The sequence below is a fragment of the Lynx canadensis genome, chromosome B4 (genome assembly GCF_007474595.2).
Source record: "Lynx canadensis isolate LIC74 chromosome B4, mLynCan4.pri.v2, whole genome shotgun sequence".
NCBI lineage: Eukaryota > Metazoa > Chordata > Mammalia > Carnivora > Felidae > Lynx > Lynx canadensis.
Window position 1 is genome coordinate 29,166,953 of NC_044309.1, and position 23,022 is coordinate 29,189,974.

The 23,022-nt window shown below is 38.6% G+C and overlaps 1 protein-coding gene across 3 annotated transcripts in view; it reads right to left on the bottom strand.

Annotated features, from left to right (window-relative positions):
* EPC1 (enhancer of polycomb homolog 1) overlaps positions 1-23,022 on the bottom strand; it is a 94,337-nt gene that overhangs the window by 56,976 nt on the left and 14,339 nt on the right. The window contains exon 1 of one of the 3 annotated variants that reach the window (XM_030321222.1): positions 12,320-12,754. The exons of 1 other annotated variant lie outside the window; for it this stretch is intronic. In XM_030321222.1, coding sequence (XP_030177082.1) covers positions 12,320-12,472 — 153 coding nt within the window. In that variant the 5' untranslated portion in view covers positions 12,473-12,754. Of the gene's footprint in view, positions 1-12,319; positions 12,755-23,022 lie in introns of those variants that run through there. One more of the 3 variants, XM_030321224.1, reaches the window with a different exon arrangement.

The window sequence follows — 23,022 nt, forward strand, 5'->3', positions numbered from 1 at the left end:
CTGCTCATGTTTTGAGCCCAGTAGAGTAGCTATTTTCAATCCTATCAGATCCAATGCTCCTTCTTTTCAAATTCCTTCACTATTCTGCTTTACACATTTTTCAAATATTCAATCCAAGAACCTACTGCAAAACAAAGTAGAAATAAAAGGAAAGTAATTTACAATCAAATATGTATTTCAACATGTAAATGCTTGGGGTATGTACCTAGGAAGACAAAATGAAGCAAACACAGATGCTACATGTCTACAAAGAATCACTGTGAATGTGACAGTTAAAAAAAAACAGAGTTTATGCTTTAGGTCTGTTGATTCAAATACTACAAATGATGTTGATGAAGTTATTTCCAAAATGGCAACAACTCACCACAAAAGTTCTAAACAAAACACAGTATAATATTCCCTTATTTTATATGCTAGTAGCAATCTTAGAAATGTTAGTATATATAAAAACTGTACAAAAACACTTTACATTTAGGTCCTAGACTCAGAAAATTTACAAGTGGAAATTTCACCTACTAGGATGTTCTGTGGGATAGTCAAAAGTTCCATGGGCAATTCTTTGCGTTGCAGGGCTACCCTTTGCATGATGGAACTCATACTGTTCCTGACCCCAAGACCATCTCCCCAAAATTGTGACAATCAAAAGCATTTTCACAATTTTCCAGGATATCCTGAAGATGAGAGAATAGTATAGTCCCGGTGGAGAACCACGCAGAGAAAGGAGAGTTCTCAGATACTCAATAACAACCTCAAATATCCACTTGCTGGATCCTGAAACAAGCATACTGTACCCAAATCCTTTACTGTAAAGATATTTACAGGCATACCTCATTTTATTGAACTTCACAGGTAGTGTGTTTTTTATAAATTGAAGGTTTGTGGCAACTCTGCACAGAGCCAAGTGTATAGGCCTCATTTTTTCAACTGCATGTGCTTACTACTATCTTTGTGTCACAGTTTGGTAATTCTCACAATATTTCAAAAATTTTTTCATTATTATATTTGTTATGGTGATCTGTGATCAATGATTATGACTCAACGAAAGCTCAAATGATAGTTAACGTTTTTTAGCAATAAGGTATTTTTTAATTAAGGTATGTACTTTTTTTTTGACATCTTATTACACACTTAATAGACTCCAGTATAGTGTAAACCTAACTTTAAATGCACCGGGAAACCAAAAAATTCATTTGATTCGCCTTGTTCCAGTATTCACGTTATGCAAGACCTGGAACTGAACCCACAGTATCTTTGAGGTATGCCTGTATATAACTGCAGCAGGAGTGATAGATATTCCTTGGAGTTCCTCAAGCAGCCAGTTTCTACCTAGTGGGGATGCACATCCTTCAGGCTATCACACCATATGTAGCTGCAGGAATGGCTCATATAGATCAGAGTATCCACTAGGAAGGTATCCTGAACCGTTTGTGCATCTGAAGTTGGCTGGATAAACCTCTTTGCCAACAGAGTCCAAAACTTAATAGCATTTCCCTGGCTCTTATCATCACTCTGACCTCACCATCACCTAATGTGATCCAATCTTCCACACTTCCTTGCTTTCCCAAACTCTTCCACTCAGTTATCTAGAATAGAGATATCCTCTTCATAAAAGTCTCAAATTTCTTTCATTGTTCCCTCAACTTCTTGCCCTGACTGAAGCCTGGCGGTGTCTTCCTGAAATAGTGCTCCCTATAGCCCTTTTAAGAAGAAGCTATTTATTTTCCCATGTCCAACTTACTTAGAGGTGGGTTAAGTATTCATTCTCCTTGCTTTCCACCACCAATCCCATACCATTTCTTTGTTCTCCTTTCAAAAATCATAACCCCCTCAGAAATTCAGAACATCATTCTCGCCAAAGCTGTCATACACACTCTCTTGGTCAAGTCACAGAGCTTCCAGTCTTGTTCTCAACTACTACTAACTACACTTCTGCCATCATGACCTTCTCACCCACATTGATCTTTTTCTGTGTTCCACCTTAGCCACCATTCCTGTGATTATATTCTAGCTCTTGCCTTCACTAGTAACTGTGCCACCTCTGACATCCAAAATCAAGCGTCTCACTTTTTTTTTTTTTTCAACGTTTATTTATTTTTGGGACAGAGAGAGACAGAGCATGAACGGGGGAGGGGCAGAGAGAGAGGGAGACACAGAATCGGAAACAGGCTCCAGGCTCTGAGCCATCAGCCCAGAGCCCGACGCGGGGCTCGAACTCACGGACCGCGAGATTGTGACCTGGCTGAAGTCAGACGCTTAACCGACTGTGCCACCCAGGCGCCCCAAGCGTCTCACTTTTTAACCACCACCCTCATGATTTAGTTTCACCTATTCCAGCAGTTGCCCCCCACAAAACCTTTTATGCCAATGACTCCTACCACTTCTCCACTATTCATCAGCTTCTTGATATCTCCTTTCCCTGCTCACCCAGTTTAGATTCCATGGTCTATCATGACAATCTACCTCACTAATCTTCTCATCCCTCTCTTCTTCCTTTGTACTTGTTGGGCAAACATTAACGCCCCAAAACCCCTATCATATACCTACTTGGTGCTTGAACTCAATTTTAATGCTTGCATTCTACTGCTGAAGTGAGCTGACAGGTCTCACTTTAAATGATCACAAATATTGAGCCCTCAGCTCATCCATCAATCATACCACATTTCTCTAGTTAAGTCAGCTTTCCCACACATACCTTCATCTGTCTTAAGGTCCCACCCCCCTCTGAGGTGATGACCTCACCTCATACTTCACAGAGAAAATAGAATCATAGAATAAATTACCTCATTCTCCCACTGTCAATTCTAACAACTGAACTGAGTTTTTTTTCTCACATCTGCCTTTTTTCTTACTTTTAAAGAGGAAGAGGTATTTCTGCTCTAATTAGCGACCAATCCCCTCTACGAAATTGATCCAGGAGAGACAGTTTTAAGGAAATAGTTTTTAGGAACAAAGTCCCAAGTGGAAGAGGGGATAGGATTATTTTATCCTTTTTAACAACATCATTCCAACTATTACACTAAGTCTACTATTTATAATGACTCTTTTAACATTTTGGTCTACTAATTCTATTACCCGGGTTACTTCTGTGTCTTGCGTATTTTTTCCTTAGTTGTTAGTTGTATGTTCCAGCTTCTTTGCATACCTGGTAATTTTTTTATTGGATGCTAAACACTAAGTTTTATGTTGTAGGATCTTTTAGTATTCTTTTGAATATTTTTCAGCATTATTCTGGGACACAGTTACCTGTAATTAGTCTGATCCTTTTGAGAATAGTGTTTAATCTTTGTTAGGCTGTATCCTGAACAGCCTTTAGAGCTAATTTGGCCCTAAAACTAAGGAAATAACTCTTCTGAGAAATCTTACCTGATGCCCCATGTTATTAGGATGTCTTTCCACTCTGGCTAGTGAGAACACAACACATTCCTAGTCCTGTGTGAGCTCCCAGGACTGTCCCTCCTACTTCTTTACAGTTGCTTTTGCCTCAACCTTCAAAGTTTCCTCAGACAGGCTCAGATCAGTTTTCAGCCACCCTCAAGGGAATCTCTGGAGCTCTCTGTGCGTGTCTGATACCCTGACCTGAAGCCACTTCAGCTTCCCCAAACTCTGAATTTTCTCTCTTCCAACTCAAGGAGGCTGTCAGTCAGGGTCTATTTGGGATCTCCTCCACATATGCTCGAAGCCTAGAAACTAGGTGGGTAGAGATGGGGAAACTGAGGACTAGCTTTGCTTCCCTCATTTATTTCCTACCTTCCCTTTGTGTCTGCTGAAACTTTGTAACTCATTTTGTTTTTTAAATTAATTACATTTACACCCAATGTAACTCATTTTTAAAAGAAATCATTTGTTGATCTCCCAGCCTACTTCAGCCACTGTCCTGTTTTTTCTGTTCCTTTTCATAGCAGAACTATTGCAAAGCATCGTCTACAACTGCCATGATTCTTTTATCTCTCATTATTTCTTCTATCCTCACTGGGCTTTCCTTCCTACTTACTCCACCAAAATAGGCCAATGGCACACATGTAATCAAATTAAACAATCACTTTCCCCTACTCATCTTCTCAGTGGACACAGTTAACCAATTTCCTTTCTTGAAACACTTTGATAATTTTCTTCCTACTTCTTTAATAGCTCCTCCTTTAGCTGAGCCACAAGGCACAGCTTTAAAAGCCATCTCCCAAAGACTTGCCAATTTATAGCACCAACCCATGACTTTAAAATATTACATACACTTCCAGTGCAGACTGTTCTAATTCACTACACTCTAACATATCCAGTTAAATATGGACAAGAGGCACTTCAAACACATCCATTCTTTCTGTATCCTCCCTTCTCTGTCCCTATTTCAGTAAGTGGCCTAATCACCTACCATCCAGGTGCTCAAGGTAAAAATCAAGAGTTAATCCTTGATACTTTCTCTCCATCTAATACATTCAGATCCACCAGCAACTTCTGCTGGTTCTACCTTCAAAACATACCTCAAATCCATCCATTTCTCTTTATCTCCACTACCACCACCCTAGTTAAAGTCACCAACTCTCATTCTTGCTCAATATGCCTCATTCTCCCATATGATAGCAAGAATAATCTTGAAAAACATGACTTCAGATCATGGCACTCCTTTGCCTGAAATTCTCTAATGGCTTACTTCATTTCTGAACAATCCAAACTCCTTGTAGTAGCCTATAATACCTTACCAGATATAGACTCCTGACTATCGTTGGGTCCTCAGTCAGAGGACCTTTTTTCATTTTGCCCTAGTCATATTTGCCTTCTATTCCTACCTCATATTCTCTGCATCTGTGGGTCTCTCTGCCTGGAATGTTCTTCACCCAGATTTTCAAAGGGTTGGCTCATTCCCACCATTCCAGGTTCAGATCCAACGTTCCTTGACCATCTATGCCAAGAAAACTCTATCTTCCTCCTTCCATCTGAAATTAACTTGTTCCACTGCCACATAAGAGTTATAGTTTTTACTTTCATTTGCCTTTTTTGTGTTTCCCCATTACAGAATTCATTCAATGAAGCAAATATTGAACACTTACTACATGCCAGGCACTCTTTTGGGTGCTGAAAACACATCAGTGAAATAAAGCAAGACAAAAATTCCTGCCCTAATAATACAGCCTATATTCTAGAATGTAAGATCCATGAAAAAAGGAACCCTGTTTGTTCAGTGTTGTAAACACGGGAACTATAACAATCCTTGCCTCAAAGCGAATGCACAAGTATTTGCCACAAAAGTAATTGAAAATGGGCTAATCTACATTTTCTCAGTCTGTGTACAACATACCTCATCTCAAATATCTCCACCTATCTATTAGAATAATGATCAAATTCTTGTTTCAGACTTCAAAACAGCCATATTTATATTGTTTCCCTTTAGACTCTTACAGGTGAAACACAAATTTGCAACCACTACACAATTCTGGCTCTAATTTCAAATTCTCATAACAATAAAAACTTTGTGACTACAGCACCCGTTTATGTTCTTTAAATCCTTTAGAACTTGTGAGTCTTTCTGGACTAAACTGGAACCAATTATCCCTGCACCCAGACTACCTTTATTTCCATGTAAATTATGTTTACATAATATGCAAATGAAATTATTAACTAATTCAAGATTGAATGACTATTCTGTAAACACATAAAATACTTCTGGAAACAGACCATAATATACTCATTACAACAGGAAATTACTATAGCCTTACTTCACTTTGCAGTTAAGAAAACCTGGGTGAATGGAAGCAGGTGTGCATACACTCAACTGTCGGAAGCTGCACGAGGCCTTGAGTCTAAAATTGGTTTTCCTGGGGCACCTGGGCAGCTTGGTTAAGTGGCTGACTTCAGCTCAGGTCATAATGTCATGGTTCGTTGGTTCGAGCCCTGCGTCGGGCTCTGTGCTGACAGCTCAGAGCCTGGAGCCTGTTTCAGATTCTGTGTCTCCCTCTCTCTCTCTCTCTCAAAGATAAATATTTTTAAAAATATAAAAATAAAATTGTCTTTCTCAAATTATTACCCAAATTTAAAGACACACTTTTTGCAACTACATACAATGCTACAAGGACAAAGAACATATCTAACACATTCATATGGGATAATCCCAAATACAAGGGATTGTGTAAATGTAAGTAAGCCACAAAAGCCAAAATACATTTTCTCAGAGAATATACAACTGCTATTTGTGGTTCTAAAATACTGAAAATAATTCATCCCAATATATAAAAAAAATTGAAACTATTAAATCACTGATGGGATGTTTTAAATCTCACATTATCTTTACCCCTGGATTCACTCTAAGGCCATGTCATTTCAGCCAGAACTCTATACTGAAGTGAATTCAACCAAAATGATCTGCTTTAATAATCTGTCAACAAAATTCAGCAAACTTGTCACCATGCATTAACAGAAGCTGACCCAAACCTTTCAAAGAACTGATTATATCCCCATTTATCAAAGCTACAACTCAAATAATGGGTCATAATAGATTTAACTACATGTTTTTGTTTTTCATCTACCTACTACACTGGGGTTGGTGGATGAAATTCACTTCATATATATTTAAAGGTATAAAGTTGGGTCTCCACTATGTTTGAAACACTCAATAACTCAAAATCGTTCCCTGTAATCGCCGGCTTTAAGTTACATAAACTTGATCAAGACCTGCCAAAATTTACAAATGTGTTGCAGACGATAAAGCTTCAAGCAACTCACTGAAAGTAGTTCTAGCAACTTATTTAAAATATTTGAATCATTTCTCATCGATTTCCCAATAAATTGATATATTCTTACAAAAAACTTACAAAACACTAATGTAAATCATACTTTGAGGGTTCAAAAATTTACTTTAAAAAGTAAAAGACATACTCTACTCCTGTCTTTGTATTTCATATTTTCATACCACTTTGCACTTAGAAGCTCACAACTCATTTCACTCCCAAATTACAATATAAAATACTCTTTTCCTTGCTGGTTATCTTAAGAAGCAGAATTACAAACTATGTCTTCATCCCATGGTATTACTGTTACTTTTAAAATGCTATCTTTTGGGGGTGCCTGGGTGGCTCAGTTGGTTAAGCCAACTGAGATCTTGGCTCAGGTCATGATCTCATGGTCAGTAAATAGGAGCCCTGCATCAGGCTCTGCGCAGGGCAATGTCAAGCCTGCTAGAAATTCTCTCTGCCCCTCCCCTGCTCAAGCGCATGAGCATGCACATGTGCTCTCTACATTTAAATGCTAGCTTTTGCTTTAAAACTGCTGTTTAACCAACCGCTGATAAGAAATACCCTTAAATTTTTAGGAAAACTGAATCATATATATTAGATTCCAAATCTTTCTATCTTTCATCTGTTTTTACTACTGTGATGTAGTAGTATGCAAAATATAAAACTAAAACCTAGTTTTTAGGACTGTTGGTTTAATACTTAAATCTAGCCACAAATTCATGAACCTGTGAGTACAGATTATTCCTCGTTTACAAAATTTAGCTACCTTACATTTAGACAGTATTTTTAATTAAGTACTGTTGATTAAAAGAAAGAAATGGTAGTTCAGCACAAACTCCATTACAGATCACAAAGCCTCTACAAAACGTGGTAGATACGTAAGCCTGTCAGTTTTCACTACCATTGTTTTATAAGAAAATGAACTCTAAGTTCAAATGGTATTAATCCAAAATTTTAAATATCAAGTAGTACACTGAAACAAGAGCTCTTTAGGCACCTAGGAACCATAGTTTTCAAGAGGTTCCTTTTGTAGTTAAGAGTAGTCTCTTCCTTAAGCCAATTAAGAAAGAAGGGGGGGGGGGTGTGGAAAAGAGTCGTCTCTTCCTGAGTTGCCTATAGCTAAGGATAGAATTATCCTTCTTCTAATAAGTCTATAGAATTGTCATACTAATAAAACCAAAATGACTTCACTTGAAATTTCTAGGAGAGTTAGTAGCCCTTAATCTTGAGCTTTCTGCTCCAATTTGTTACCAATGCTTTGAGAAACTGATGGACAAATATGAACTTTTCCCCTAGAAAAACATACCATCACAAAATTTTATATGCATATCATGGGAATTCACTACTTCCAGAATCATTTCCATGCAGTCCTTAGAACTTAGAAATTTCTCAAAAATATCTTGGTGGGGGGGGGCCTGATTGGCTCAGGCAGTAGAGCATGTGGGTCTTGATCTTAGGGTCATGAGTTCAAGCCCCATGCTGGCCATATAGCTTACCTAAAAAAATAAATTAAAAAAATATCTTCAGGTAGAAATTGGACACTAACTTTTACTATTGCTTCTCAATTATCTTTGGTTTTAAATAGACTAGTTATTGGCTACTTAATGCAAAAAAAAAATTCTCGAGTCCTTTCTAATTCAAACTATTTGTAAAAATTAAACTTTGCTTCTACTGTAACTGAGATTTCACATATTTTTCTTCACTTCCAAGAAAGAAGGAAGAAATCTAATTTTACAGCTCCAAATACAGGGACTAAAAAAATCTTAGTTCATAAAATTTTAAAGGGAAAAAAAAGATTTTTGGTTTATTTCAAAAAATGAGAAAACATTTAAATTGATCATTTAAAGTAGAAAAACTAGACTTTTATCAATTTTTGAAAATGTAACACTTATTTTTCCTCATTTCAGAGATATACACATATTTCCAATTTATCCCTAATTAAAAACAAACAAAAAACCCATCCACTTTATAACTAGTCCTTAACTTGGATCTAATAACATTATATACAGGACCTAATAATGGATGGTAGTTCTAAGAGGAGAGAAAGGCAGGTGTATGAGACCATTTTGTCCAGATAGAACCCAATTAAAACAAGGTGCTGGATTATAATGGCTAGACCCTACTTCTAACAGTCTCAAAGATAGCTGTGTAGGGTAGTATCAATTACATCACCTATTCTACCCAAATCAGACTAGGTAATAGGAGTAGAAAGGTTAACTCTCCACTCATAATAGAGCCACAACACCCTGGACATCCCAATGAAAAAGTTACACTATAGGAACCAGGTAGTTCCAACTTATTAATTATCACTTTAAAACCAATGTTTTCAGAATGTCTTTCCCAGCAGAATTATACTTTAATGTAAAGCTCCAATTCTAACCAACATAAATCAATTTTATTAAAAACACACCAATAGTACCAACATCTTGCAAAGTTATCCCTTCAATTAAAAGAGAAGCCGTGGCACTAGACTTAGTATTTCAACATTCCTAACTTCAAAGTTAAGATCTCAAATTTAAGATTATAATCTTAACAAAAATGTTAAAATATTATAATGGCACAAACATCTGCCCTCTCAACTTATCCAAATTTTTCTTTTTTAAACCCAAAGGGACTCATTTATCTCATTTTAGAACTGACAGTCTATTGACTTCCTATTTGAAAATTACTTCTGTAATTCATCAACTCCAAGACTTCATCAAATGTTGTTTTTTGACTTAGCAAGCTACAATGTATGACAGTGTACCAATTCAAACATTTAATCCCTAAACATCTAAGACTCAGTCAAGTTCTTCAATTTATTACAATTTGGAGTTATTTTTCAATCCAACTACACTAATAAATAACAACTAAATTCTAAAATTGAGTAAAGTCACGGGGGTGGGGGGAGGATTTCTACTTAAAATTGTTTCTTAAAAATTAAGAGGCATGCCCAATTGTGTTCAGCTTATATTATTAAAATTGGTTAAATAGGAGTACATTAATAAGTTTTATTTTCTCAGTGGTAAGACCTAGAATTTGTCTGTCCTTCACCACAGAAACAAAATATGGTAACAATTACCAGACAGTTCACATGACAATAGTGCAGATACATTTTGATCATGAAATGCTTTCTTAATCAGGGGGTATATACAAAACTGTCATTTAAATCTGCCCCATCTTTCATGATCAACATACCATTATACTTTTTTTAGCTAGACCCTCAATGTCCAAGGCAAAAGTTTGTTTTAACCATTCACCTTTACAAGTACATCATGCTTCAACAAATTATCAAAATATTTTTGTTTTTCTAAAGTTAACTCAGAATTCAATTATTTCTATGTTTAGCCTACATTTTCAATATTGTGTAGTATGCTATTTTCAATATTGTGACTTATATGGCCTACTACTACTGACAACATGAACCAGGACTGTACAGCAGCAATTTACTTGGTAGTGCTTACATCCTTTTATTAAATTCAGTATCTATTCTTGATGTCTATGCTTCACTGATCATAGTTTTGGCTGGATGTAAATTGAAACAAATTCTAAACAGATGATGGAAAAAGGTAGCTTAAAGGAAAATAAAAATCCCTCACATTCCTCAGAGAGACTGCACATATTTCTAATGATATCCATTGCACTCTAAGACGTCAAAATTATTTCTGTGAACAAAATTATCTATAAAGTTTAACAAACATTGATACTTTAGTTGAGTTCAGCTCGGAGTTCAGGTTGTAGCTCGAGACTGTCCAAAATACTCAGAAGCAAGACTTAACTAAATGTCTAACATGTACTGTAGTGCTACCTTGCTTTTATAAAGCATCTCCCCACCTTCCCTGGCTGCAAAACAAGAACTACAAATTAAATTCCAAGGCAGTATAACACCAACACCCCAACTTGAAAGTATGATCTGTAAAACTTAGAAACAAAAATAAAACCAAAAGACAAGATTCTGCAGTCACAAGCACTTTAATTTTTAAAAACAGATCACTTATTAAAAAATAAATGGCACCAATCTACTCTAAAGTTGACACAAGTAAAATAAATTGAGAGGTTCTGTCTGATAAGTGCTGAAAGTCAGTGCTACACCACACAATCTCAACTACTACATGCACTTATCACTTAGCTTATCTGTAAAGTTAGACTTAAAACACTACTCTCAAAAATAACATTCAACTGTCAGAACTATTTTACTTTAAAAGGTTAAATAACCCAAACAATTTGAAGAGCTTTATTTTCAAAAACATTACAGAGCATAATTTCTACATTTCAAATTCTTACAGTACCAAATAGAAGTATTACAGTACAATTTTCCACAACAAAATTGTAGCACACAAATCTTGCGACTCCTTGATTTCCTTGAACTGTCAATACGCTGCACCCTGTTTAAATGGCTGTACCTGAAAACCAAAGTATGCAATTCCTTAGGATTAGAAGTCATCAAGCTATACTGTCAAGAATCTGGGGAAAATGAGAGGAAGATTCTATTATCCTTGTGTCTCAACCCAGTTTGCACAACAAGGTAAAGCCATAGCTATGATAAAATGTCTATTTGCTGTAAATAGTTAAATACTGAAACCCACCCGATATAAAACATCTGAATGTGAAGATTTCTGTAAAATGAACTCACTTAACTTTAGTTCGGTTATCGATAAGTAAGGACCCTCTTTCGAAATCTAGATCTATAAAACATCTTCTTAAATTGGGTCGTTTCTTCCCCTATGTTGAGAAACCAGAAAGAAGGCAGACTTACACTTAAAAAAAAAAAAAAGCTATTAATAAAGTTACAGGCTTTAGAAAAGCTACGTACTCCAAAATAAGTCTGCAACATAGTCTCAAAGATCAAAGAAAAAGTCAGGATAGACAGTAGTTTATTACCCTCCGACTAATTAGAATTGGGGGGGAATGAATGCAAAAGTCCCAAAATACAGAAAATGAATCTTATCTTCTATAAAAGTCATCCGAGCAAACACGCAGTACTCTCAACACTCTGTTGCAGGGGGTAAAAAGAATACAAGCCTCACAGACCTGCTGTCAACATTACATGCCCCAGTGAGGCTCCCCGTGGGGGCCGCACAGAGCCCAGCCACCCTTCCAGGCCATCGGGAAGCGAAATTCCCCCACTGTGCACGGAACCTGCGCTCCCCAGCGCCCGCAGCGCGCGAAGGCCGAGGTGGCCCTAGAACGCCACCCAGCGGCCTGCCGGGAGGGCTGCAGGCGGGTCCTCCGCGGCTCCCGGCTCGCCGCACCCCCACCGCCACCCAAGCCCGTTCCCCTCTCCGGATGCACAAGGCCCAACCCAAGAACTAAGACCACAAAATGGCTGCCGGCAGCTTCGTCACGTGACCCCTTTGTGCCTTTCGGGCCCCCGAACTCCGCGGGACCCGGGTACAAGTGGCCGGGGTCGGCGGGTGGCCTTAGAGGGGGCCCCGCCGGGCCGCGGCGGCCGGGGGTCGAGGCCGGGGGAGGCGGGGTAAAGGCCCGGCCGGCGACTGAGGGTCGGCGGCGAAGAGAAGATGGCGGCCATTTTGTGTGGGTATGCTGCTCCGCCGCCGCCGCAGGCAGCAGAGGGAGCGGGGCCTGGCGCTGGGTCGGACAGGGGAGTTAACACGTACCGACTCCTCTTCCTTCTCCATTCCGGTGGGCATCTGCGGCACGGCCCGGTTTATCGAGGCGTATTCGTGCAGGTCGGGCAGATCCTCACAGCGGAAAACCGGCAGCGGCTTCGAGGCGTCTAGCGCCCGCGCCCGAAACGACAGTTTACTCATCTCAGGCGCAGCAGATACCTCTCCGCTCTGGGGAAACGGCCCCGGCCAGCGGGATCATGGAGAACCGGGGGTTCGGTCCCCACTCGCCTACCGCTGCCGGGGACTTGAGGGGCGGAGCGCAGAGCCCGCCGTCCGGGCACTAACACCAGCCGGGAGGGTGGGAGGCTGTGCCGCTCCGCTCCTCTCTCGCTCGCTCTCTTCAATACGCCATGGCCAACATGGCGGACATTAAAACTCCACTGTGCGCTCTTCAGCCAACCCCAGCCATTCCCCACACTGCATCGCGCAGCGGCGCGGGCACGCGGGGGGGGGGGGGAGCGCGGGCTCGAGGCCGGGCGCCGGCACGGAGCGCGCGTCCCGCCAACCCCCGGCGCCCGCCGGCCTCGCTGCTCGCGGCCCCCACCCTCCGCAGGCCCGGAGGCGGACAGGCGGGACGGGGCAGACTGGGCGCTCGGACGCCGGGAGCCGACGCCTCGATCCTCCTGTTCCTTCTTATAGCGCACACGCTCACTTTCTCACGCTCGCTCCCTCCCCGCGCCGTTTTCTGACAGGCAAAGGTGCAGGCAAACTACCCAGCCGCAAGCCGGCTTAGCGAAAGGCAACGGCGGGAGAATTGCGGGGTGGTGCTATTACTCTGGGGTGGGCGGGCTCGGCACCTGTCACCCCCGCCAGCGGCCAGCGCAAGGGGCGGGGGCGACTCTGGGGGGCCAAAGCCGCCCTCGGTGGGGGTTAGGAGGGGCGCTCCAGACGGCGCTGCGCACCGATGGCAAATTCAGTGGGTGAATGCATGTCTTAGTTATCGCGGCTTTTTAGGTCTTTAAAACAAAAATACAAACGAAATTAGGGGCAAAATAATACTTTGGGTGAACTTTTACCAGCGATTATTTTTCGTCTAATGAAATTCTGGATTATAATATTTGACAGGCTCCGCAGCAAATCTTTGGTCAGTTCCCATCCACTGAACTCAGTATTATAAACGGTACGCATCCTTCTCCGCTCCAAAATAGGTCTTTTTTTAATCTTGCATTTTATGTACCCATATTCACACTTTTATTGTAATTGAAGCAAAAGGAGTTCTTATCGGGCACTATGACCTTAAGAGGAAAAAAAATTTTAAACGACCTACTTCAGGATTGCACAGCCAATTCATTATATGTAGCTCATGATTTTGTTTGCACTGAAGGAAAAAGCTGCTTCTATGACATAGTCATGGGTTCACACTTATCATTTGTTCTCTGAAAAACTTTATAAGATTGAATCATATAAAGCCTGTAGTGCTCCTGCCAAATCAAAACAAAAAAAGGGGAAGAACTGATATATTAATTTTTGGTTTATATTATACATGAAACTAGGTATCCAGAGAGCTCTTTCCGGTGGCATATTAAACAAAAACCAGAAAGACTGTTAGGGTGGGTTTAGTAGGTTTGGCAGCAAAATTTCAAACGTTCACTGAGATAGAAAAATGTTTTATAAGTCTGCTTTTCTCCCTGGGGCTACACAGTAAAAATAATCACAATTCTTAAATACTGGGTTGGACGGGAACTGTTAACTTGCTTAAGGCACATAGGAAACTGCTATCTTCCAGGCTGGTTTAGCTACACTCTACCAGGTGGGGAGAAGAAAAGGAACACACAGACTCCAGTTCTCAAAAATTACCCTAAAATTCTCATACTGACAACTTACCTCTGGGAGGCAGAGGGACTTTCATCCACATTTTCTATACTAATACTGTGCATTTATTCACTGAGCAAACATTTATGAGCCCTCGTGGCCTTCTAAGTATGCTGCTGATGACTTATCACTGGCAGAGCTCAGAGCTCGAGCAGAAGGACCTGTAGATGAAAACTGCCACACCTGAAGTAAGTGTTATAATGAAAGTACAGGCTATTGTGGGAACAGGCAGGAATGGCACCCAATCCATAGGCAGTGGCTCTAATGAAAGCATTCAGGGAAGGTTTTTTTGGAGGAGATGATATCTGAGTCAAAATTGTGTAGGATAAGTATGAGTTAACCTTGCCAAAAAAAACAAAAAACAAAAAAATGAAGAGAAGTATATTAGGCAAGAGAAGCAGCATGTGCAAAGAATTAGCCACGAGAGCCTATATCATATTCTGGGAGCCTCAAGAATTGCCAACCACACTGTGAAATAGACACCTATTTAGCCAAGTTTAAGAGTTCTGGTTCAATATTAGTCTAGTAGTCTTCTGCAGCCTACAATATTAGATTTCTGAAAATCCCACAAGTAGAATTCCATTGATTTTATAGAAGACTTCATAGCACAAAGTCTTTACAGACTTTATAGAACAAAATAGGATCTTAAGTTATGAATGAACCACCACGGAAACAAATATATGTATTTTTAAACTTCATGAAAATAACAGCTTATGGATAACATTTTCTACATCCCTTATGGATACTGTACAAATCAGTTCCTTGTTCTCTAGAAATTCTAGAATCATCCTCCATGGCAGGTTCAGAGATATGCTTACAAATTAAGCTTGCCTTTTCGCAGATAATATGCCTGCTAAGTGACGTTTTCTTTTTGCAGCAACTCTCCATCCAGCTCAATGACCTGGATTTCTGACTCCCAGGTCCTAACTGGGTTTTCAAGGACCCAAAGACTGGAGTCTCAAGCTTCATACTCAATTCAGTTCCCTCTCTCCTAAGGGCCAGGAGTGGAGAAATAAAGGTTCAGGCTTAAATGTAGGGAATACAAGTAAGATTTTGATAAGGGGATACCCAGTAAACCAAATGACGAGTACTAGGCAGTATGGTGAAGTGCATTGCTATGGGAGTTCAGAAGGAAAAGTCAGTTTCACCTGGGCTGATCAGACATCATGGAGAAGATAGCATGTGATTTGGTTCTGAAAGATGACTAATATTCTAGTTGGTAATGGCAATGAACTGGTAGAAGAAAAGGTATTCATGGGAGAAAGCAACTGTATGAACAAAACAGTGAGAGAAGGCAACTGCCAGGTGTGTGAAGGTGAGGTTTATTTGGCCAGAGTTCAGTAGAAGACTCCAACAACAAACCAGGTGTGTGGTAAAACTGGTAAGCTCTTGGGTTGAGGGAGTAGGAGTAGAAAATAAAGAGATAGAAGTTTTAATGGTAATAATAATTACTCATATTATCATGCTGAAATGTGCTTCATTTCAATTTACACCAAATACAGAAATTCTGCTGAAAACACAACCAAGAATGTGTGAAATGCAACTGCTCTAACACTGCAGTTTGCTATATATAATAAACCTGAAGTATGGTTCTAAATTTTAGTTCATGTCCAATATGTGCCCAAGTCTTATTATTTATTCTTTGAAACTGTATCTAGGATTTGTCTCCTTATTTCCATTCCCATTGCCTTAACCATAGTGCCAGCTCTCATCACTTCCCAACTGGAAAGTGGGAATTCATAATTATATTCATTCATTCCTTCAAGAAACCATTATTAACCACCTACCTAACAGGAAGCTGCAGGTACTCTCTTAGTGGCTAGTGGTAACTAATAGTGGCTGGTAGAGGTTCCCTGGGTATATGAAGGACAAACTGCCCTTCAGGGCTTCATAGTTCATGCCACCCAACCAGTGTGTCTAAATCCCCATTCCGTGGGTATCCTCCCTTCCCCAAGTCACTTATTTATATCTTCTCTTTATTTTGCCCATTAGATAAAGCCAAAAAAAAAATTTTTTTTTGGTATGGTTGTTAAGGCCTCATAACTTTGCCTAACTCTGTCCAACATCGTTTCTCATTATTGCCTAAGACAAGCTCTTCACTCTGGCTGGTATGTCTCATAACCATCTTTAGAAATCAGCATGTCTTTCCTGCTTCCAGATTTTTATTCATTCCTTTTTCTCAGTTCTCCCTGACGGACAGTATATTTCTAGCTAACGAAATGAGAAATACGACCTCACAGGAATGTTTTGAAGATTCAATAAAACATTCCATGTAAATATTTAGAATGGTCTCTAGCCCACAGTAAACATTCAGTACTTATAAACTATTGTTATTATCCGTCAAAATCCAAATCAAATATCATGTCCTCCACGAAATTGTGACTACTTAATCTCTCTGGGTTCTAATTTCCTAATATGAAGAATGAGTGAGTGGTTATGTGAATTCAAAATAATTCTTCTTAAGTCTGTACCATTCTTTCTCATCTCTGAATTCCCATTACACTTCCAATCAGTAAGAATAATACCTACCATTTACTATGTGCCAGGCAATGCAGAAGTACATTTTAAATGTATTATCTCATTTAATTTTCATGAGAGTCCTCTGAGATCTGTCCTGTCATAAAGGTTGCAAAACCTGCCTATGGTCACAAAGCTGGTGATGGGCAATGCTGAGACTGAAATCCCTAGTGTCTGATTCCAGAGTGAAGCCCCCATATCCAGGTTATAAAGTGAAGCATGGAGTGAACTACAAGTCAGAAAAAAGAGATGTTGAATGTAGCCTTCCCTTTCAAGAGGCTTGGCAATGAAGGGAGGAGAGGCAGAGACAAAGGGGTAGCTATTTGGGTCACAGACTGTGTTGTTTTTGAAAGTGGGAGAGATGTGGGCATGTTTGTACACTGAAAACAAAGAATCGTATAAATTGATTAATGTTAGAACTGTCTTCTGAGGCAGGAAGGAAAGAGGGCAAGAATGGATGGTGATGCAAAGAAGTTACACTCTCTTTGATTAAACAATAAGATTTAAAAAACCATGATGCCAGTTTTGCTAGCAGGAGTCTAGATTCTTCATTCCTTCAAGCATTCAACAAATATTGATTGGATGTTTACTAAGAACTAGGTAAAGCAGTTTGTGCTGCAGAACAATGATAAACAAGACATGATCCCTATAGCCTCATAGAGTTAATAATAAAGTGAGATATTGCTTTTACATTTAATTGAGAAAAAGTGAAATTAATTTCTTTAAAATGTGTGAATGCATAATAATGATCTCAACATGAGAAAATGATATAGGGCTATAAGGGAGTATTGCGCAAAAGCACTAAATTTTCACTTAAAATTATTTTTTCCTAACTTTCTGCTTCTTATTTTCATGGTAAGCTATATAAAGCAATGGCATCAAATAATTCTTCCAACATAACATTTAGGAAAATAAAAACTGGAAATGCTTTCATGATGTGTTTTTCCCCCTCAAGGAAATATTGGAAAGTAAGTATTGCAATTGTTTTGCAATGTATTTAATAGGGTGTCAAAGAAATAATATCTGAACTGATTCTTCTACAGAGTTGATTTATACATGGAATTCTGTATGGAATATTTAAGATCTATATTTGAGATAAAATATTCATAATATATCCAGAAATAATCTATCTCTACCTTAAAAGAATAAAGGGAAAATATTAATCTTAGCAAACTGTAGCAGGATGGACTCAAAGTTATTTCAGTTTACCTTTATCTCCAATACAAATTTTAACTGGAAAAAAAAAAGAAAAGAAAAAGAAACACAACTCAAACAAATTGGGCCTGAGAATGAATTAGAATATTTTTAAAAATTCGCAAAATGGTGCCAGCAGTATTGAAATTTAAAAATTAAAAAAAATAATACATCTTGTTGTGAAATATAAAATCCTAAATTTGTAGAAAATCTATTATGAACCCAGCAAGGATTTTGCCAAAATGGTCTAAATTTTCTCTGGAAAGAAAAAAGGTGATTAGGTAAGTTTAACCATTTTGAGGACTGGGCTTCCTTAATTCCCAGGTCCCACACATGATCTGAGCTTTTCTTCCCCAGTCCTAGTAGGCAGTTGATGAGACTTCTGTGGCATTATTTTAGTGAGGATGACACTAGACTACTGGATGCATTTGGATGCATAAGTGGGAGTTATAAACAGGAAATCATTTGAAACTTGAATAACAATTTAGTACTTTAGAGGAATGTCACACATTCCAACAATTAATTTGCCAGAAGAATAAAAGCCCGCCTTAGAAAACAAGGAAATTGAAGAACTAAAACATATATATCATATTTGGTAGTATTTATCTAAACTGAATTTTGTTAAATTAGTGTTAACTCATTTAATGCAGTGAGTGGAACTTACTGACAGACTACTGTGTACAGCCCAGGTGTTAGTCCAAGGTTGTAAGGAGCAAAGACATAAAAATGAGCAAGTTAGGAGAGAAGAGAGGAGCGGACCGGGGGAGGAGGAGGAAAAGGGAGGGAGGGAAAGGGAATGTAGTAACCTTTTAGGTGTCTTACAGTCTGAGCACATAAAACATCCTATAGTTGAGCTTTAGTTTTACTAAGCAACATAAACAAATCAGTATGGTATAAATGGTACATAGGGTGAAGAAATGAAACTTGGAGAAAAGCGAAAAACTGTTCATGAAGTAGAAATTCATATTGGAAGGTTTATATCAAATTTATTAGTGGGTGGTAGACAAAAAACAAAAAAGATTGTGAAGAGGGCTTTCAAGAGAGAGAGACTTTTTGAGTTGCTATCATTGCTTTTATGACTCAAGGCAGGAAATCATTTTCCTTTTGAAACGTGGGGCACAGAATTATCTTCTCTATCATCTAATAAGTTAGTATTAGTGAAATTAAAGTTTTACTTTCACTGTATTCTTTATGATACGTTGAGCAACTGTTGTGCCGATTAGTTAGATAAATACTCTAAATCCAGTTTCTCCTCTCTTCCGGAGTAGGGAAGGGAAAGTGACGATTTCAACCGCAAGGACTGAGATTATAGGTGTGAAGAATGATTCATGGAGGAGGAGAAGGGCATGGAGAACAGAGCCGGAGAGATACGAACATCGAGGAGGCAGCAAAGGGACAAGAGCCAGGAAAAGAACAGAGAAGGAGAGACAAGAGGCTGGGAAAAGCACAGAGAGAAGCTGGGTGAGGTAAATGTTTCAAGGAGGACCAAAAAGGTTAATGAGGAAGACCAAAAAGAATGAGGCCGTCACTGGAGATCATGCCAGCAAGATTTCTATAGGACACTGTGGGCGGAAAATATACTCTGGTGAGTTGAGATGTGAACTGGAGGAGTCATAGGCCGAGTGGTGCCTGAAGCATGTTAATTAATCATTTACTAGGCAAGCCAAAGCCAAGTAAAATTTTGAAGTGATTTCCCAATACTTTTTCTGTGATAGTTTTCTTGTTACTTGCCCACAGGAGTGAGAGCACCTCAAGGCCAAAAATCAGCTTAGCTTCAGGACAGAGCCAGGGACACAGCGTGGCTAACATCATCAGCACCTCCCACATTAGACATTAAAAGAGAATACATTCCATTATTTCACAAGTCTTTACAAAATCCTAGTTACAGGAGGAAGTAAAACTTATCTTCCATCTTTAAAGTTGCAGAAACTAGTAAACAAAAAACCAACCCAATTTGCTTAAATGAGTTACTAATAAGGACATAAGTCATATCCAGATCTTAAGATTTCTTCTGAATTAAGTTTCCCAAACACTAGACTCATAAGCCAAAAATTAAACACAGGTACACTGTGGTAGCACATATGTAGCACCTGGGTGGCTCAGTTAACTGTCTGACTCTTGATTTCAGCTCAGGTCATGATCTCGTGGTTCATGAGTTTGAGCCCTGCATTGGGCTCTGCACTGACAGCCTACAGTCTGCTTGGGATTCTCTCTCTCTCCTTCTCTCTCTGTGCACCCCCATCAAAATAAATAAACATTAAAAAAAAAAGCAGTAAGTAAGAAAAATACTATTATATATATATTTTTAAAAATGTATAGGCTCATAAGGCAAAGGATCAGGACAACTGCAGAAAAGAAATCTTACAAATGCTTATTACAGTATTTTCCAAATTTATCTGACCATGCAACCCCTTACTATGTACTATCAATTATTACCTTTAGTTCTATAAACACACACTTTGGGAAATTCTAATCTAGGTAATTCAAGGAAATAAAAGTTTTTTTTCTGATCAAGTTATTCCTTTAATTACTTGAGAAGTCTGACATGTGAACTTTGAAAAAAGCATAATGATCTTATAAATGTAAAGTATTATCCTTATTATCAGTTAAGACTTTTATCCTGCTAAAACCAGTGTAAAATAAGACATTTAAGTATAAAAATGAACAGAATTCTGACACAGAATTTAGCAGATTGCTATACTTTGACAATATATTGGGTATTTAATACCAAATAAACCAAAATATTTAGCTATGTTTCTGTCTAAAACTTTCTCTGTTAAAAAGAACATGGTGAACCACTTTGATTCAGAGATTTCTATTCTAACTTAAAACTCTTGGAGCTGCAGTTTCTCCATCAGTGAAATAGTAATCAACAGAATCTACTATGTAGGTTGATACATTGATTCAATAGAATCATTAATGCAAAGAGTTTATCAGGAACGTGACACAAAAGTAATGCTCAATAACCATGAGCGATTTTTAAAGGACATTTTAATTCTATTTTATCCCATAGATCATTTTATTTTTCAGAGCTTTTTTTTTCTATATATACAGTATAAAACAACATGAATTGTAAAGACTTTCAAAATTCTTACCTAAGGACACAAAACAAAACCAAGCTAAAAAGTCCTCACATGAAACCAAAGTCCAACAAGATACACACACACACACACACACACACACACACACACACAACTAATTTAGATAAAACATTACATTCATCTTCTAGATTTTTTTTTGTTTTGGGGTGCCTGGATGGCTCAGTCCGTAAAGCGTCAGACTTTGGCTCAGGTCATGATATCACCGCTTGTGACTTCCAGCCCCACGTTGGGCTCTGCGCTGAGAGCTCAGAGCCTGGAGCCTGCTTCGGATTCTGTGTCCCTCTCTTGCTCTGCCCCTCTCCCACTCGTGCTTTGTCTCTGTCTTTGTCTCTCTCTCTCAAGAATAAATAAAACATCAAAAAAAAATTAGATTTTTTTTTGTTTTGTTTCCCTTTAGTAACTTTGTATCATTCCTAGGTTTAAATCTACAAGGAGCTCTGGTGCACCTTTCCCCCCATTGACAAATGACTCATTGAACTCAGTGACTACTCAATCTCCAGATCTGGTCAAGCAAGCTCCCCAGGGGGTCAGAGCCTCTCTGTACAAGCTGCTACTGTTTCCCTTAGGCTGAGTGCTTTGTGTAAAAACAGTCAAAGGATAAGTAACATTTTTGACTCCGAGTAGCAACATGGTACAGTAAGTAAGTCCAGGCATCATGTGCTAAAAGGAATACTGGCATCTATGTTTAAAGCTCTGGATGCTAATCTAATATCTACCAGTTCCCAGCAGTATGATCCCATAGAAATGATTTAGTTTCTAAGCCTTAAGTATCTCATATACTTAGTTTAAAGAATACTTGTTTTCCTCTCTTTTAGGCCATTATGAAGAACAAATGGGGTAATGTAGTGAAAAATTTTTGACAGCTACAAAGTACTAAACAAATATTAAGGAAGAATTTATTATTTCAATTTCACTGTAGTGGTTAGGAAGGGCATACACATACCCTTGCCCCAAAATAGCATATTGGAACAGAAAATCCATGACCTGTCCAAATCATGCAGTTGATCATAGAAGATTGTTGGCAGACTGAGGGGGCTTTGGACATTTCCTTAAATGGAAAATCTTGAACACAATACCAAATTCACCCATTTCATTTATTTTTCAATAATCTTTTTTTGCCCCTTAAAACCTATCATAAGTTTGAATTATTCTAAGAAATGTACCTGTATTCTAACTCTTACAATTATAAATTTTTAATTTTAATATATTTTTCTCAAAAATTACTCTTTATCATCACTCCATTTAGAACAGAAAATTAATAAAAATGTTTTCCCTGAATTTTCTCTGCTCACTAATTTCCCACATTTTATTATTTTTAATTTAAAAGCATTTTTAAAATATTTGTTTATTTTTGAGAGAGAGACAGAAAGAGAGAGACAGAGCACAAGCAGGAGACGGGCAGAGAGAGAGGGAGACACAGAATGCAAAGCAGTCTCCAGGCTCTGAGCTGTCAGCACAGAGCCCAATGTGGGGCTCAAACTCATGAGCTGTGAGACCATGACCTGAGCTGAAGTCAGAGGCTTAACTGACTAAGCCACCCAGGCAGCCCAATTTCCCCCATTTAAAAAGCAGCATTTAAGGTTTCTACCAGATGATACACCAATAAAACAAATGGCTAATATGTAGTGGTTAAAATACTAACGCCAGAATCAGAGGTGATTTGGGTTTGATTCTCAACTCTGCTTTTTCCTAGCTCTGTAAACTTAAATTATTACTTCTTTGAGTTGCAATTTTCTCCTCTGTAACATGGATATAGTTCATGCCTCCAAATATTGTTTGGTATAGAAACCACGTAACCAAATTTACTGAGTTCTTACTGTGGCTGGCTGCTTTACATACATTCTCTTATTAAAATTTTTTTTTAATTTGTAAAAAAAAAAATGTCAGCACAGAACCCGATGTGGGGCTCGAACTCCAAACCATGAGATCATGAACTGAGCTGAAGCCAGATGCCCAAGTGACTGAGCCACCCAGGTTCCCCTGCACTATCTCATTTAATCCCTACAAAATTTTACAATATAGTTTCTGTGCCTGTTATTATAGTAAGATTCCAATAAGAATTATTAG